Below are 17600 nucleotides of genomic sequence, written 5' to 3'. Positions count from 1 at the left end.
TGCAGAAAAGGACAAAAAAAAAAGGGGATGAAGCTCTTGGGCTCCTTCCAGCTGGGAAGAATTTGGAGAGTCAGGTTTGGCAGACTGTTCTGGACCGGGTGCTGGAAAAACAAAACAAAGATGGCATGGCTTCCGCCTCTCCTCCCACGCACCTGACGTGGCCCTCTCGGACAGACGGAGGAGGCTGTCCGTGGGCGGGGTTGTTGGTGCCCTCAGATTCCTCAGATGGCATCGGTCCACGAACTCCCCTGGTCCCTGAGCTTTGAGGCCCTTAGTTGGGTCTGAATTGAGTCTCCTGGGCAAATAACCACTTACATGAACCTTTCTGTGCCTCAGTTTCCTCATCTGTAGAACCCCCACCTTGCTCAGTCACTGGTGGGGTCCTGGAGTGGACCTCCTGGGTAGGAGGCATTCCCTCTCCGGGCCTCGTTTCCAGATCAGACGATCATTGGCACCTGTCAGGGCCTCACCCTTTCCTCACCCGAGGTCAGCTCCCCAGATGGAAAAGAAATGGAGGATGGAAAGAAAAGGGGCCTGGAGTCAGGCTGGGAGGACCAAGCATCCACCTGATAAACAGTTTAGGGGACACCCAGCAGATAAGGCACCTGAGGCTGCCCCCAATTTCCATTCCTTGTAGCCGTGCATAGCCCACACCTCCTTCCTGGATGGCTGTGAAGACTGTGCTGGGGCAGTGGACTATGGGGCTCACCGAGCCTCGTAAAGAGACCTCCTCCCCAACAAGGGCCTCCTTGGGCCGTGTATAAACCTTCCCTCCCTCACACTCAACTGGGGCTCCTAGGTTTGCCTTTTGGAGCCTCACAGAACACTTAAGTCTGTTCCTCCTTCCTCCAGCTGTTCCTCACGTGTCAAGGAATCCTCTTCTCTCCCCGCCACCCAGGACAGAGTCTTTACATGCTTGCTGCCTCAGATGTTGCAGGTGCTGTAACAAAGTACCACAGACCCAGAGGCTTACAAACAACAGGCTATTTCTCACAGTTCTGGAGGCTGCAAGTCTGAGATCAGGGTGCCAGCATAGTTCTGGTGACAGCCCGCTTCCAGTTGCAGACTGTCATTGTCTTGCTGTGTCCTCACATTGTGGACGGAGGGTGAGGGAGCTCTCTGGGGTCCTTTTCATAAAGGCACTAATCCCATTCATGAGGACTCCACGCTCATGATCTAATCACTTCCTGAAGGCGCCCCCTCCAGATGCTGTCACATTGGGGGTTAGGATTTCAGCACGTGAATCTGGGGGGGACACAGACATTCAGTCCACTGTGCTCACTCAGCACTCCTTCACGTTGAGATTCCCACAGTCACCGTCTCCAGCATCTCCCACTTCTGGTCTCACCTCAACCCATGCCAGTGGGGCTTCTGCCTTCCCACTCCTTGACTCTGCTCTTGTCAAGGTCACCGAAGACCTCCTAGTTGCTAGATCAGTGTGGCCATCTCCATCCTCCTCTTCCTTGACCTCCTTGACCTTGGACAGTGCTGACCCTCTGTCCTGGAAACCGTCTCTGCTCTCGGCGTCTGCGTCATGGGGCTCTCTGGGTTTTCCTCCCAGCCACAGACCTTCCTCTGCTGACTCCTTCTCCCCTGCCACCATCTGAATGTCAGAGCTGACCACAGGCTCGTCCTCTGCCCTCTTCTCTCCTCTGTGTGCTGTCTCTCCTGGGGACCTCCTCAAGTCCTTTCTCCCTTGACTGGAATGTGTGTCTCTAGCCTGGACCTCTGCACCGGGCTTCATGTGTGTATCTAACTGCCTACCTGTTCTCTCCTCTTGGATGTCTAAAGTCATTGCAAGCTTACCATGGCCCAAGAACCTCCGATTTACACCCAAACCTGTTGGTCTCCTTCATTCTCACCTCCTTAAACGCTCCATGATCCAACTAGTTGTCCAAGCCCAAATCCTAGGAGTTACCATTGATTTCTCTCTTTCTCTTTCACTTTCTAAATCCTAGAATCAGCATGTCCTGCTGCTTCTAGCCCTAACCTATTTCCTGGGTCTGTCTCCTCCCCACCTCCTTTGCTCCCATGTGGTACAATCCACCATCTTTTCACACGGTGATAGTCTCCTGTGTCCGTGTTTCTCTCCCTCTTTACAACCCGTTCTCCCTACAGCAGCCAGAGGGAACTTTTAGATCAGATGCTGTTATCCCCCTGCTTCAATGCTCCGCTGTATTGGGTGGCCCACAGGCCAGCTTGACTTGGCACTGCTCACCTCTCTGACCTCGATCCTCTCACTTCCCACCGCCCCCCCCCCCCCCGGGCCCATTGGCTGCTGTCCCTGCAGCTCATAGGCTTTTTCTTTCCTCAGAACATTTGCATTTATTCACGGTTCCCTCTGTAGAATGTTCTTCCTGCACATCTGTAGAGGGCTCCATCCCTCTATTCATGCCTTCTGTTCACAGAGGTCTTCCTTGACCCCCCCACCACTCTTCCAGGCACCCTCCATCCCCTGTCCTGCCTTACCTTTTACAGAGCTCATTGCTACTTGGCACTCTGTTGAATTAATATTTTATTTGTCTCCTCTCGTGGAAGGCCATGAGGGTGGAGATTTTGTCTGGCTGGGTCATCACTGTATCCTGGCCTAAAACTGTACCTGGCACAGAGTAGTGGATCAGTAAATCTGTGGTGAATGAAAGAGGAAAACAGCCCTGTGTTGAGGGCACAGCGAGGCAGTGGAGGAGTTGCGCGTGATCCAGTGTCACAGGACTGGGCTGGAGGTGTTCCCCGGGGCTGTGGGCGTGGAGGAAGGAGGGCAGGGATGGCTGTCAAAGGAAGCTGGCCCTTGGGCTGACCTCTGATGAATGAGCAGGTGGTAACTAGGAAGACTCAGCCAGGAAGAGTATTCCAGACAGAGGCTAAGAAGAGCGAATTGGAAAAGAAGACCGACACACATCCCTGGCACAAGGATGGAGGGGAGTCCTCCTAAGGAATTGGAAGTAGCAAGATTGGGTAGGAGATGAAGCAGGAGGAAGCTACTAGGATGCAGCTCTTGGCGTGGGCACCTGGGGGGGGGGTGGCACTCCCCCCAGGAGCAGTAGGGACGACACGAGTGTGGAAGACTGACCGGTGCTCAGACACCTGGAGGCATTCCAGGCTGTTGAACTGAATTTTACAAGGGGAGCTTGGCAGGGCTCCCTGGTCTGGCCCAGAAATAAGGCCACCACATGTGTCCTCTTGCAGGGAATGTAGGGACACTGCATCCGGGGCCATGCAGAACTGCTGTAGGGGAAGGAGGAGTGGATCTCGCATTAGGGTTTGCCCCTGACCCCCCAACCCCCACCCCATGACACTCCAGTGATGTCTACTCTGGGAGCAGATCAATCACAAGACTATCAAGGGAGGCACTGAGAACGTCAGGCTTTTTAGCTTTCAGTTGTGATATCTCCAAACAGCTCTGGGGATTCCTGGGGACAGATGAGGAGACCGTGGCCCAGAGAGGGCTGTGGTCCAGGCAGGGGTCCGAGCCAGATCTCTCGGCCACCGGGGAGGGGCAGTATCTCCCCCCAATGGCTGTGACCTGCTGTTGTTTGCCACCAAGCCCCTCCTGCCTGTCTCCGCACCTCTTTGGGAAGACACTCCAGTCCTTTGAATTGTCAGGCCGCGGTTTTCAGACTCTGATTCCTGTGCCTTTGCTCTCATAGTGTGCTGTCTCGAGGTGGCAGCTGTTCTGGCTCTAGAAATAGCGCTGAGCTCACTGAAGGGCTGGCGGCCTTGGATGGGGGAGGGGCTGCTCAGTGAGAAGCGCTCGCCCTCCTGCCCCCCATGACCAAGGCTTGTCAGAGTCAGGGAGAGGGAGTGTGCTGAAGTGACTAATAACATGGGTTCCGGGCTCGTACCAGCCTGAGGTTCCCTTTCCGGGGCCAGCATCTACTAGCTGAGTGACTTTGGACAAGTTACTTTACTTCTTGCCATCTGTCTCAGGTATAAAACAGGGACATAATGCCTGCCTCATAGGGCTGTTGAGAGGCTTAAGCAAGACAAAGTTAAAAAGTCTAGTATCAGGCTGCCATATATGGATGTCTAGGGTGGGCACTGACCAAAGATACCCAGCCAAGGGATCAAGAGGGGCTGAAATCCAGCTCACTCTCACTTGATAAGCCATGTACCTCGATGTGGCTTAATTCATCTGGAGAAAAGGTGCTTATTCCTAATTTGCACAGAGGTGCCATAGCCACACTGGGTTCCTTCCCAGTGTGGAATAAATAAGCCACTCTGTGGTTCTCTGCCCCAGGCTTGACAGGAGCCCAGGCTGAGCTGGGGCAACTCCCTGCTTCTGGGGGCTGGTGAGGCCCTAACAGGCATGCTCCGGCGTGACACAGGGACCTCCCTAGGCTTCTGTTCTCTTGAACACCATCAGCGCCTAGGGAGGAAGGGGTCTGTTAGATAGAAAGCTGAGTGCATGGGTTTCATCTGGTACCAGCCAGTGGCTGCCCCGGGCTCAAAGTGCTGTGCCCCCCAAGGAAGACCATGGGGTCTTCAGGACAACAGGGGAGGCCTCTGTGGGGCAGGCTCGTGGGGGAAAGCCTGGTAGGAATGACAGAGCCTGACTCTCTGCACACCAGCCCCCGGGCATCCTGAAACGTAGTCTCCTCAGCCTGCAGAGCTAGAGCCCAAGTCTGGGTGGGAGGAGGGGAACTGATGTTCAGGACCATCGCGGTCACTTCTGTGTTTGTCTTTTCACTTAGTGGAGGCCGTTACCTGCTGATCAGGCTGCCAGGACTGCCCCGCCCTGCCCTCCATAGTCCCTGACGGCACAGAGACAGCAGGCGGGATGGGTGCAGCCTGGCGCCAGCATCAGACCCCGCTGCCAGAAGTCAAGTGGCATCTGAGATGAGCCGGGCTTCTGATCTGACCGGCTGAAACTATTTATACCTGTGAGATGCCTGAACGTGAAGCCAAGGTCCCTTCCCCTTTGAGCTGGGTAGAGATAATCTTTCCAGAATTGAAAGAAGAGACAGTGGCTAACTCACCTTGAAAAGCTCACAGAATTAAGGAGGTTGGAGAAATTGCTTCTGGCAATCTTCTAGCAGGTTAAAGGGAAGCTTGAGCTATTTAGAGAGAGATCTGTGACTTAAAATAAAAGAGCATTTATTAGTGATTTCCAATAGTAAAGGAATCATGACTCTATCACAGAAAACTTATAAAAATACAGAAAAGTGTTTTTAAAATCATAATCCCATTACTCAGAGAATTGCACTATGAATGTTTCGTCACAGTCTTTCTCATTTTCCGTGCATCCATGTACGTATATATAATTTTGGGGGGGATCAGTTTTGTAACTTACATTTTCCGCTCAACGTTATCTTGTGAGCATTTTCCCATGTCATTACGCACAAAAACTTAAGCATCATTTTTGATGTCTGCATAATGGTCTATATCCAGACCAAGCAGGGATTTCCATGGCTTCTTCTAGGCTGCGGTCCTTGGGCATCCTGTCAGAAGCAGAATCTAGAGGTGACCCAGTGTGGCAGTGCTTCTTGCAATCTTATTTCCTCAAGTCAGTCATCTCTAGAGACCTACATGGAGAGTACAGCCCAAAAAAGCAAAGCCCAAGTAGGAAGGGAGAAGGAAGCAAGGGCTACGAGCTCCGTTTTCAGATGGGAAAACTGAAGCTTTCGACCTAGGCATGGAGCAGTTTTGATGACTTGACTGAAGTACCATGTGGAGTGTTTTCAGGGTGCCTGGGATTTCTTATAATCAGGTATAGTAAGAGACACAGACGTGGAAATGCCTGTCCTGAAGGAAGGACTTTTCATTCTCCCAGATCCCTAGAAACAGGAGGCACACCGTGTTCTTTAGGGCCACATGGGGAAGCACCAGAGTTGGTCAGGAGGTGGAGGGAGCAAAGGAGAAAGGTGGGCAAGAGCCTTTATTGCGGTTTCTGTGGAAGGAATGGGTGTGGCAGGTGAACAGGCTTAGGTGTGGCTCGTTTGAATAATTTCAGTGGACTCTGGGGCATGGGAACTGTCCCTAGTTTTCTTGCTCTTGGCCCTAGGGTGATTAGGGATGGGGAGAGTGGCCCTGAGTGTGAGAGGAGGTGGTGGTGGTGGAATGTAAGCTCTGGATTGGTTGGTTTGCGTATGAAGGGTGTGCTCGCAGGCCAGTGAGTCATTTACCATCTCTGGAATGGGCCAGCCCTGGGAGGGGCCATCTCTCCAGGGTCAGCAAGGCCCCAGATGTCAAAGCGTCAGAAACACACAGTTAATCCACGGAGCTGCAGCAGAGATACGTGATCAAGGACATCCCCACATCCGAGCAGAACTCAGCGTGGGCTTTATCACATTGTGGCAGGGGAGAGGTTTACTAATAGTAGCAGAAGGAGGATGCCAGCCGATCCAGATGGTGGAGAAACTTCCTGAGTTATTCATCGCTGACTCAGCTCTGCCAGCAACCAGCTGAGGGACCGTAAGCAAGTCTCTGACTCCCTGGGCATCTGCTGGCAGCTCTTGCCCTTTGATGACAGGAGAAAGGGGAAAAAAGGGAATGAACGTTTCTTGGGCACTTTCTGTGTGCCAGGCACTGGGCTAGTGCTTTCCCCGAAATTCTCATCAATATCTTGTCTCAGCCCTGTCTCACATGGACTACATTTTTAATGCTGATTTTACAGATGAGGAAACTAAAGCTCAGAAAAATCATGGGCCTAAGGTGGCTAATGAGGGGCAGAGAAGGGATGTCAACCCAGTTCTGGAAGCCTCTCTACCTGATGGCCACCAAACACACAGCACAGGGCCATCTGGAATCGCTGTCCTGCCTAGTAGGGTATATGAGGGATGCTGGGGATTCAGGAGAAAGGCAGACCGAGTGGAGGCTGGCGGAGGTAAGGCAGGGACAGCCTTGCAGAGGCAGTGGAGGGCTGGCTGATCGAAGGGAGGTGCTGCTTGGTTTTAACTTCCTTTGAGAGTTTCTTCCTTCTGTTTGCTGTGGATCATTAATTCATGGTGTCCTTCTGGCTTGGGTAGTGAGTGGGAAGCCCTGAGGGAAGCTTGGGATTGTATTTTAGTGCTGGGTGGGCCTTTAGATGTCACCTAGTTCAAACAGATTGTTTCAAGGAGGAGACAGAAGGGGCCCAGAGAGGGGAAGTGATTTACCCAAAGTCACACAGCTGGTTTAGAGGCACATCTGAGGTGTGTCTGCTAGTCTCCCCACTCCCTGAGAACTCTAGGATAAGGCTTCTCCTAATTCTCTCTGGCAGCATTTGAATCTGGAGCTTTTCTTGGTTGCAGCCTGAGGTCATGGCTTCAGATGACCCAGTGGATTCCATAAATTCTGGTTGCAAAAGATGATCTCTGTGATAAGACACCAGACCTCACTCACTGTTGTGTGACTGGAAAACGACATGAGTTAGAGCCAAGCTCGTGGGGTTTTTGGGGGGCCCCAGGGTGACCCTTGTTCCTAGCTGCAGATAAAAGAATCCACTTTAGCTAGTTAAAGCAGAAGGGGATTTATTAAAGGTACCGCTAGCTCAGAATCTTTCGGAAAGTTGAAGAAAGACCCTAGGCTGAGCTTCCAGGAACACCTCCCCCATCTGCCTTGTGAAGTGAGGTCACTGTGAACACTTCTGCCTCTGATATCATCAGGAAGGTGCTGCCACCACTGCAGTTTCCAAGAGCCATGCCACCTCTGCCACATTCTGCACCAGCAAAACAATGCCTTAAGCCTTGTCATTCTTCTTCTGTAACACAGCTCTGAATCAAAGTCGCATGCAAATGCTTCTGACTGGTTCAACCTAAGTTGCATCCAGAACCCTAGCTGCAAGGGAGTCTGGGAAATGTAGGTTTTAGCTTCCCAGCTTCTGTGGAAGAGAAGGTACAGATAGAACAAAGGGAGAGTGGCTGTGTTTGAGATACTCACAGTTTAGAAGGGGAGACAGGTATATAAACAGACTGTTATAATGCAATATTATTTGCTCTAATTAAGACCTAGTGTACAGAGGGACTCTTGAGGTTGGGGTCAGAGAAGACTTCCCAGAAGTGAAGGCATTTGAGCTAGGTACTGAAGGATCAAATAGGAGTTTGCCAGGTGAAAAAGACAGAGAAAGGCGTTCCAAAGCACAAGGGGAATAGGGAAAAAGGTGACAGTGATATTTTGGGGATCTTCAATGCCTAGTTCTCATTAACTCCATTTCAATTCTTTTGTGACACAAGAACAAGGAGCCAACTTATTTTGTAAATAGGAGCCAACTTGTATAAAATGTTTTAATATTTTGAAATATTATTTCAAATTACCTAAATATATAATTACAATACTTTAAAGATTAGCTATTATGTTATGTTAAAATTATTAAGAATAAATATTTATAAATAAAATATTTTAAAAAGTATTAAACATGAAATTTAAAAGTTTATTTAAAATACAAATATTTTAACAGCAGCCAATTTATTGGGTAAAATGTCTTTGTGTTTCTAAAGCAGCACATACTTGAGTTTGTACACGAAGGCAGGCATGTGAGAATTCACGGGAAGGGGCTGCTACCGCATTGGGGGAAGGTTTCTGGGAAATGCTTGAGGAATGACTTTATTTTGAATCCTTGGTCATGACTCGCAGGGTGCCACTCCCCCTTCAGATTCTCCAGGGCTATCTGTCGCGAGGCCAATGACCCCAAGTTTGGGGTGGTTTGACTCTGCAGGCTTCTTGATTCTCTGGTGTTGAGGCTGTCGTGGGATCCAACCCTCCCAGCTTCGTGTGCCCCAGGCTCTTTCGAACAAGCTCCAGAAAATGAGGCTGTGAGGAGAGGGTGCCCCTGGCTCCTGCCCTGGGAAGCCCCCCGCTGCCTCTGTGCCCAAGCCCAGCCGTGAACTGCTGTGTTTTATGTCTGAGGGAGCCCTCCACCCACCCTCCCAGTCAGGCGGATGCTCCTCCTTCCCCGGGCTGGTACGAACTGTCAGATGTGGCTGTGGGAGGCCAGCTGTTCTTGTAAGTGAGTGGACAAGAGCAGCCTTGAGTCAATGTGCAGGTTCACGTCCCAGCTCTGCCACCTACCATCTGTATGGCTCTGGGCAAGTGAGTTAACTCCCGGACCTGTTCTGGTGCCGATGACGATCACTTTCCTTGTAGGCTGGTTATAAAGATTAAAAGTGAAGGCATCCACGTCAAGTGCTTCGCCCGTGGTGAGGGCTCAGCAAGCGTTGGCTGAAATTGGTATTGTTATTCTGCATGGAGCTGCAGAAGTGACCCTGAAGTGGGAAAGGGCTTGGGCTCCTCTGCAGCGGGACCTGGACCGAGCTGGCCCTGCCCTACACTGACAGTGTGACCTGGAGCTCCATCAGTTTAGCCTGAGTTTTCTCAGCTGCCAAATGGGGCAAAGGAAATGTCAGTCTCACCTAGTCACAGCGCGAGCATGAGGATCCGGGGAGCTAATGGAAATGGAAATGCTTGTACAGAAGGAGAAGCGGTAGAAATCTCAGCTGTGCTTGTGGCTGTCACTGTGTGGTGCTTTCCCAAGAGGAGGAGATAGGAGGAGAGGGCAGGAGAGGGCAGGACCGGCTGAAGGCAGCCGCCCCACTGCCCGACTCCCAGGGCGGCCGCCTCGGTGACTCTGATCATGGGAGGAGCGAGAGCCGGAACGTGCACGGGGCGGGGTGGGGGGTGGGGGCGGGGGGGGTCCTCCTTCCCTCTCCTTCGCGGCCGCCAACTTGGAACCAGACCTCTTCTGAATGTCATGATTTGCTGAAATGGTTCACACCCCGTAAAGGCTTACACTCCCAGGGTAGTGGGGTGCTGTGGGTAAGTGGCCCCCAGTGATGGAGCCAGAGGGCCACAGCGGTCCCAGAGCCCCCACCAGGTCATCTGCTGGGGTAGGGCTGGTTTGCTCTATTAACTTGACCAGAACAGATTCTCCAAAGGGCCCCCGCAGGCTCCCGAAAGTCCGGCCAGCTTCTCTGCCTAGTAACCTCTGTCCCTGTTGATTCCCAGGTACTTTGATTTTTACGAGGGCCCCTTTGAATACAACTCCACAAGATGCCTGGAGCTGAGGCACGAAATCCTGGAAGTGAAGGTGCTGTCCATGTGAGTGTGGCTGGGGTGGGTGCTGGGGGCTGGGTGCACAGTGGTGCATGTCCTCTTGGGCAGGGCGGGGACCCGGTGGGGCAGGGCAGAAGGAAACGGAAAGCGTGGTGGATCCCGATAGAGCAAGAATTAGGTCTGCTTCCCCCGGGGCCCTGGCATTTGGAAAGCCCTGGAGGGCCGGAGCAGGATGATTGTGCGTGTTTTATGAAAAAGGGCCAGATTTGCAAGGTCCCCTCTGCTGACTGGGCATTTCAGCCCCCAGCTCAATTACCAGTCTCTGCGATAGTCATCACTGGGTTCCTCTTGTACAGAAATCCAAGAGGGCACAGGAGCATCTCACCTGAAATTTAGTACTTCAGCTGAGGGTTAAGCACTATCCTCTTGCTATGCGCTTTTAAAAATGTTATTCATTAAAAATTTGTAAATTTTTAATAAAATTTGTAAATTATTTAAATGATACAACATTCAAGTGGTACAAAAAAGTGTACAGTGAAAATTCCCCTCCCACAGCCCCCCACTTCTCCTCAGAGGCAGCTGATCTATCCTCGTGCATCCTTCCAGAGACTCCATGCGTAAGCCAGCACCCTTGTATGGCTATTCCTTACTTTTTTTTTTTTTTTTTTTTTTTGCTGAGGAAGATTCGCCCTGAGCTAACGTCAGTTGCCAATCCTCCTCTTTTTTTGCTTAAGGAAAATTAGCCCTGAGCTAACATCTATGCCAGTCTTCCTCTATTTTGTATGTGGATTGCTGCCACAGCGTGGCTGATGGGTGTAGGTCTACACCCGGGATCTGAACCCGCGAATGTGGGCCCAGCAAAGCAGAGCACAAGAACTTAACCACTATGCTCTGGGGCTGGCCCCACTTTTTTTTTTTTTTTTTTTTTTGCACAAATAGCACTGTGCTCACCCCTCCCCACTCAGCATCATATCACCTATGGCTCTTTTACAGTCTGTGGGAGGAAGAGTGCATTACGTGCTGTGTGTGCGCCTACCCCAGCTTTCCCTCCCTCACAGGACTGGCAGGAATTCAGGAAACCCATTCAGAGGAATTTGTGTTGTATTAATCATGACAAAACGTGTGTTTATTTGAAAACAGTTATATCTAGATGTGGAAGAAATAGAGCTTATTCAGGGTCGGGCCGTTTTGGGTGCTCACGTGGGTCCATGGGCCCCTGACATGATCCTGGGACCACTGTCCACGGCCCACAGGCAGGAGCCGTTGCTCCTTTAGACATTTGACATGATTTCCAGGTAGTGTGGGCCTTGGAGTCAGGCAGACCTGGGATCCGCAGCTGACTCTGGGCTTTACCAGCTCTGTATCTTTGTTCTAATTACTTAACCTCTCTGAGCCTTTCCTTTTTTATAAAAATGGGGGCACTATTACCTAGCTTTTAAGTGTTGCCATAAAGACTAGCTCCAATAGCTTATGTGAAAGCGGATAGCCCACTAGTCTACATCCATACCAGCACGCACAACAGGTGCTCAATAAATACTGATATGCCTCCCTCCCCTCCTTCCTTCTCTGTTCTTTCCTTTCTGGAACCAGCAGCGGCAGTTTTGCTGGGCTGTCATTCAGATCTGTAAGCTTAGCAGCTGCAGGACAGCCCTAAGGATAAGACCTATGTCCAGCTAGGGTTAGCTGCGTTGTTTGGGGTCCCTGTCCTGACCCAGGGTCTCTGTACGTTGTCTGGAGATAAACACGTGGGACAGTGCACCCTCCCGCCAACCCCGCCCAACCCTGGCTGAGCACACACCGTCGTTCAGCCCTCGTGGAGCTTACAGCCCAGCGCGGGAGGCGGACAGTAATAACCAGTCACCCTGTGGAGACAAGGGGATGACAGGGACCTTCGCGAGGGCTGGGGTGGGGAGGGGTTGTCAGGCACGGCTCCTCTGAGGAAGGGATGCTGGAGCTCCATCTGAAGGGCCGTAGGAGTTAACTAGGCTCAGGAGGATCCCAGACTGAGGGAACAGTTTGTGCAAAGGCCCTGAGCCAGGAGGGAGCCTGCTGTGTCCCGGCTCTGAGGGTCAGGGCAGCTTGAATGCCAGCGTGAAGAGGGACACAGAAGCCATGTTGCTAGAGGGACAGGCAAGGTCCAGACGTGGTGGGCTTGCAGTGCAGACAGGCCATAGATTTTATCTTTATCTGAGGGCACTGGGGACCTGTGGGTGGGCTGTAAGCAGGTGGTGGTGGGAGGGTGTGACGCGACAGGAGTTTCATACACTCCGCTGAGGAGTTATGACTTAGTGATGAAGATGGCCACCTGGACCTCAGGCAGGAGCCAGATTCATAAGCTCATAAGCAGAGAGCCTTGATCTTTTCTCAGGATTCAAAGATCTCAGGCCCTTACATGTGTCACTGTGGAAAGCCGGAGCATGCTCGTTGAGCATATACCTTAGAGTTTTTTAAATTATAAAATGCACATAGCTTCTCCATGGTTACTTCTAGGTCTAGACAGGAAGATCTGAGCGATGCCATAAACGAGGCATCCTTCTTTGTACCTGCCCATACCTCCACGCACGTGTTTTCTGTATGTCAGTGTTAGTCCCTGTGCTAGTTTGCTAGGGCTGCCATGACAGAGGACCACAGACTGGGGACTTACACAACAGAACTTTATTTTCTCAGAGTTCCAGAGGCTGGCAGTCTGAGATGAAGGAGCCGGCAGCTTGGTGTCTCCTGAGGCCTCTCTCCTTGCCTTGCAGACGGCTGCCTTCTCCATCTGCCTTCACGCGGACTTCCTTCTGCACCTGTCTGTGTCCTAATTTCCTCTTGTTATAAGGATATCAGTCATATTGGATTAGAGCCCTTCTAAGGATGTCATTTTATCTTGACTACCTCTTTAAAGACCTGCTCTCCAAATACAGTCACCTTCTGAGATATTGGGGGTTAGAACTTCAACCTGTGAATGTTGAGGGACACACAGTTCAGCCCGTAATAGTCCCTATCATAGCTTCCATTTAGGGATGAAGTTAGAAATTACCTGGGCCCTAATCACAAACATTGCGGGGTGGGATGGAGAACCTCATATTTCCCCATGATCTGTGCCCACCTTTGTCCCTTGTCCCACTCGTGTTGGTGGCATTTGGTCATCTGCATGTTTGTCTTTAGTTCTCATCTCTGCCTTTCAGGCAGGCCCTCTGGCTCCTGAGCTGAGTAACCATTCCTGCTGGTGACTTCTGGGGCCTGCACCACCCTGTCTCTTCCTTGGCACTGGCCCTCCTTGTGGTCCCCAGGCCATGGGAGTCTGGGCAGTGGTGATGGGGGTCTGAGAGGAGAGGAAAAGCTGGACCTGCTTACGGGGCATCGGCATGTGAGCCTAGTGGGTCATCGGGAGTGGCGAGCCCAGTGCCTTTTTTGTGAGTCCTAAAGCTGAGGGTCATTCGGTCCTCCAGGGCTGAAATCAGAGAGCCCAGAGGCCGGCCTCTGATCTGAGTGGTTCTGACACCACCTGGGCATCTGTGGACTTTGCTGTGCTCCGGCCCAGAGCTGTGAGCAGTGCTCATGCTGGAGACTCTGAGTCATCAGGAAAAGGTTAAATCCCCATCTGTGAATGGAGGGGGCTGGACGGATGTGCCCCAAGGCCCTTCAGGCTCACGGATGTCAGCTGGCATTCTGTCTGAGGACACAGGGAGGTGTGTTATTCATCTGGGAATGATTCTGATCCAAAATGCTCAAATCAATGGTAAAGATCGGTTGGGCAGAAAATGCCCACATGGAAAAAGCCTTGTTCTCTGACAATGTCAGATACATGAGGAATTACTCTATGATGATTTATTATGAAAACGCATTGTCACTAATGCTTAATAAATTTATTTATGCTTAATTTTAATCATTCTAGAGCCTCTATTTTTAAACCACTTGCTACCTGTGCTCACACCCGGGGCCTCTCCTGCCATCCCTTCCCCATCTTTCTGGGGCAGAGAACCATGCACCGAGCCTGGCATTGAGACTAGGAGAGAGGCTGGGCACCAGGCCGGCTGGGCTGTGCTCACCAGGCTGGGAGGCCCCTTCATTCCCGGGCATCTCTGAGTCCCAGAGTCTCACCCTGCACAGTTTCAGGATGCTTTTGTTAAATGGATGAATGGATGGAGGAAGTGGATGAGACCTGGGTGGAAACAGGAGGCCATGGAAGAAAAAGGAGAAAGAAGAAGGGTAATTTGTTACCATCTCTTGCACATGGCTAGAAAAATCAAGTAGACCACAAAAGCTTATGATATAGTCAAACACCACATAACGACGTTTCAGTCAACGGTGGACGGCACATACCAAGGTGGTCGTATAAGATAAGTACCATAGAGCCTAGTGTGTAGTAGGCTATAGCATCTAGGTTTGTGTAAGTGCACACTATGATGTTCGCACAGCGATGAAATCGCTTAACAACGCATTTCTCAGAACGTATCCCTGACATTAATAAAAAGCAGTAGTCACCTGCCCACACCGTCTCCCCCAGCCCTGCTCCTTTCAACTACTAGCTGTTTCCTCTGGTGAGTACCTCCATACATCTCAGTAGCACACACATGCTGCTGTTTCTAGACTTCCCGCTTTCACACAGTGTTCACCGACATTCTGCTTTTGCAAGTGAGGATTCAACTCCCTCCACCACAGCCATCCCCCTCCCTACTTTTCCCGGTTGAGGGGTATTGCTATTTTCAGTGGCTATAGCTATAGATTGCCTGAGTAACCTATTTCTTGTTCTGCCAAATATAGGCAGTATCTCTTGACCCTGTGGTTTGTAAGATGAGGCTATTAAAATTACTCCGACCTTTTAGTTCCAGCTTCTGGCTTCAGTGATCCACGAGTTTACTTTTAAAACGTCAAGGCTGATAACATTTGCATTCTATTTGTAAGCATAACAAGTCTCTCTTGGGTTTTCTCTATAGGTTACTCTAAAATTTGAAGATCAGAAAATAATGATTCCATCTCCTTTCTTGTAATTTTTTTTTTCTGGAGCTTCTAGACATCTTTTTCTCATTAAACTTTGTCTCTATGATGTCCTATTTTTTTTCCTGCGTCCTCATCGACCAGGCATTTCCCCCACGAGTTTCCCGTCATCCTCTTGCTCCAACCTCAGTGGGTCGCATGCCGTTGTCCTGGCCCTCCTTCTCTGCTCCTTAAGTCAGATTCACCTTTGCTAGAACCCATAGCTGCTTCTTTTTTGGTTTACTCCTTCATTTTGCTTCCACCTATCTTCAAGTAAATTCGCCCAAGATGATGGGTGGGAGATAAGATTTTGAGTCCTTCTGTGTCTAAATGACTTAATTCTTCCCTTATACTTGTTTGTTGGTTTGGTGGGGTTGGTATTTTAAGTGAAAATCATTTTCCCCTGGAATGCTGAATACCTTCTGCATCATCTTCTAGCGTCCAGGGCTATACGAGCAGGATTCTACTTGTTCCTTAGATGTGACCTGTTTTTGTCTTTCTGCAGTCTTTTCGGATCATGACAGTTCTGAAATGTCCCACTGGTGTGCCTCAGGAGAGACACCCCTTGGGACCTCTCAATCTGGGGCTCATGTTCAAAGTCTTGAACTCACTCTTGCATTTCTTTATACTTCCTCCTCTCCATTTTTCTCAACTTCTCTTTCTAGTACATTTAAGAGTTGTATACTGGATCTGCTGGATCGCTCCTCTAGCACTCATATCTTTTAGTCTCATCTTTTCTCTCTCTTTGTCCTTTGCTTCTACTCTTTGAGAAAATTCCTTGACTTTATCTTCCAGCTCCTCATGAACTTCCCCCCTGCCCCCAGAGCTCTTTCTTTGTTCTCAGAGCAGTCTCTTCTTATTTTAAGGATGTCATGGCTTCTTGACTATCTCTGGGGTCACTAAGTAGAATATTTTCAAGTTCTATTTTGTTCCTCCAATAGTTTTCTCTGTGGTCATTTTGTCTGATGGTTTATCCTGGTTTGTTTCCTTCAGGTTGGCCGGGTGATCCTTGATTATCTATTCTATCTATTTAAATTTAAACAATACAAAGCTGATAGAAACTCTCTGCCTGCAGGCCTTCCTTGAGGGTGGTTGTTCAACATGCTGCTGGCCCTTTTTCTGCTAGAATGCCCAGATCTTTTCACTGGGGATGATAATTCTTTTAGGCAGGAAAAACTGAAGGTCTCACTCAATCCTCCTTCTCCCTCTGCTGGACGTTAAATATTTGGCTGCTTATATATTTGGCTCAAGGGGTGGGCTTGACCCTTCTGGATATGGACTTGAAACTGATCCTCATTTTCAGCACCATGTCCCTTCCCCACCCTCCACCCCCCTTTAACATTTTCCATGCAGATCGGCTCTGTCTCTGGGCCGTGTCATCCCTCCTTCTGTCACTCCCCCTCCTTCCACACACTTGTTGAAATCTCTTTTCCACTGAGACCCCCCACCCCCATCATTCTCTTCAGCTGGTAGGTTTATACCTCTTTTATTCCTCTTCTGGAATGTTAGTGGTGTCTTGGGAGAAAGGAGATAAGTGCCTGGGGTCAACCCTTCATCTTTAAAGATGATCTCTGCATTTGTAGAGCTATTTATAAAATGTAAAATATTTTTACACATACTATCTCGTTGGATCTTTCTGACAACCTTTGGGATTGGCAGGCAGAGTTTATTGTATCCATCTTACAGATAAAGCAGCAGATCTCAGAGAGATTAAATGACTTGTTCAAGGTCACATTGCAAGTTGGGGCTGGAGCCAGGATTCAACGCTGGGTGTCCAGGCCCCGAACTTGGTCCAGTGTGTGACCCAGACACTGGTAACAGTTGAACTTGGGGCCCGGCCTGCAGTGTTACCAGGGCTGTGTTTCCAGGAGGTGTTTGAGCATTGGCCATGTGGGGTGCTGCTCCAGGGGCCTGTGGGTTGCAGGGAACAGAGGAGGGAAGGGGTGGGTTAGCTGGGCGCTGCTGTGGAACGCCACCTCTCCTCCCATGTGACGGGAGCTCGAGAGGTGAGAGCTGCTGTGGGAGGTTTGGGAAAGCCAGGAGGAAGGGTGAGGATGAGAGGAGGGCTCCTTCCAGCTCTTTAAAGCTGCCAAGCAGGTCCCATAGTTAGGAGGTGTCTGAACTGGGTCTAAGGCCCAAGTTCCCCTCTGCTTCCAAAATCTATGTACTTAGTCGCTGTCCTGTATGACTCTTCCTGCAATCAGCCCTCCCACACCAGTCCTGTGTTCCCTCCAGAGGTGAGGCTTGCCCTGTATGGGAACAACTATTTTCCCCTCCAATTAAACACAGGGACTCAGCTCTGCAGAATGAACCTAGTTTTTACCTTACAGTTAAGTGAGTATTTACCTTTTTTTTGGAAGCAGGGAGGCCTTTGGGAAGTTGATGAAAACTTCAGATTCTCCCCAAGATGTGCACATGGGTGGATAGACTTGAGATTTTGCCTGTAATTCTGAGAGTCATGGGTTCCCTTAAGCCCTTCAGTGGATCCAGAGTAAGAACCATTGTTATAATAGTTTTTGATAACGCTCAGCTCCTGGGGGCTGGTCACTTCCCCATTCATGACCTTCTTTAAAGGGCTGCTCTCTGCCCCAGCACCCAAGACCAGCCAGCTTCTGAACTGGTCCACAGCTAGGTGACCCTACACAGTTACAGAATGCTAGGCCCTGGGGTGG

The 17600-nt window shown here is 50.3% G+C and overlaps 1 protein-coding gene across 2 annotated transcripts in view; it reads left to right on the top strand.

Moving 5' to 3' along the window:
- Positions 1–17600, top strand: part of ST8SIA5 (ST8 alpha-N-acetyl-neuraminide alpha-2,8-sialyltransferase 5) — a 70279-nt gene that overhangs the window by 30636 nt on the left and 22043 nt on the right. For both annotated transcript variants that reach the window (XM_008525207.2, XM_008525206.2), the window contains one exon: positions 9919–10011. In XM_008525207.2, coding sequence (XP_008523429.1) covers positions 9919–10011 — 93 coding nt within the window. The remainder of the gene's footprint in view (positions 1–9918; positions 10012–17600) is intronic.

This window comes from Equus przewalskii, chromosome 7, assembly GCF_037783145.1.
Source record: "Equus przewalskii isolate Varuska chromosome 7, EquPr2, whole genome shotgun sequence".
NCBI classification, from domain to species: domain Eukaryota; kingdom Metazoa; phylum Chordata; class Mammalia; order Perissodactyla; family Equidae; genus Equus; species Equus przewalskii.
The sequence above is the reverse complement of the archived record's forward strand: the minus strand, read 5'-3'. Positions and strand labels throughout refer to the sequence as shown.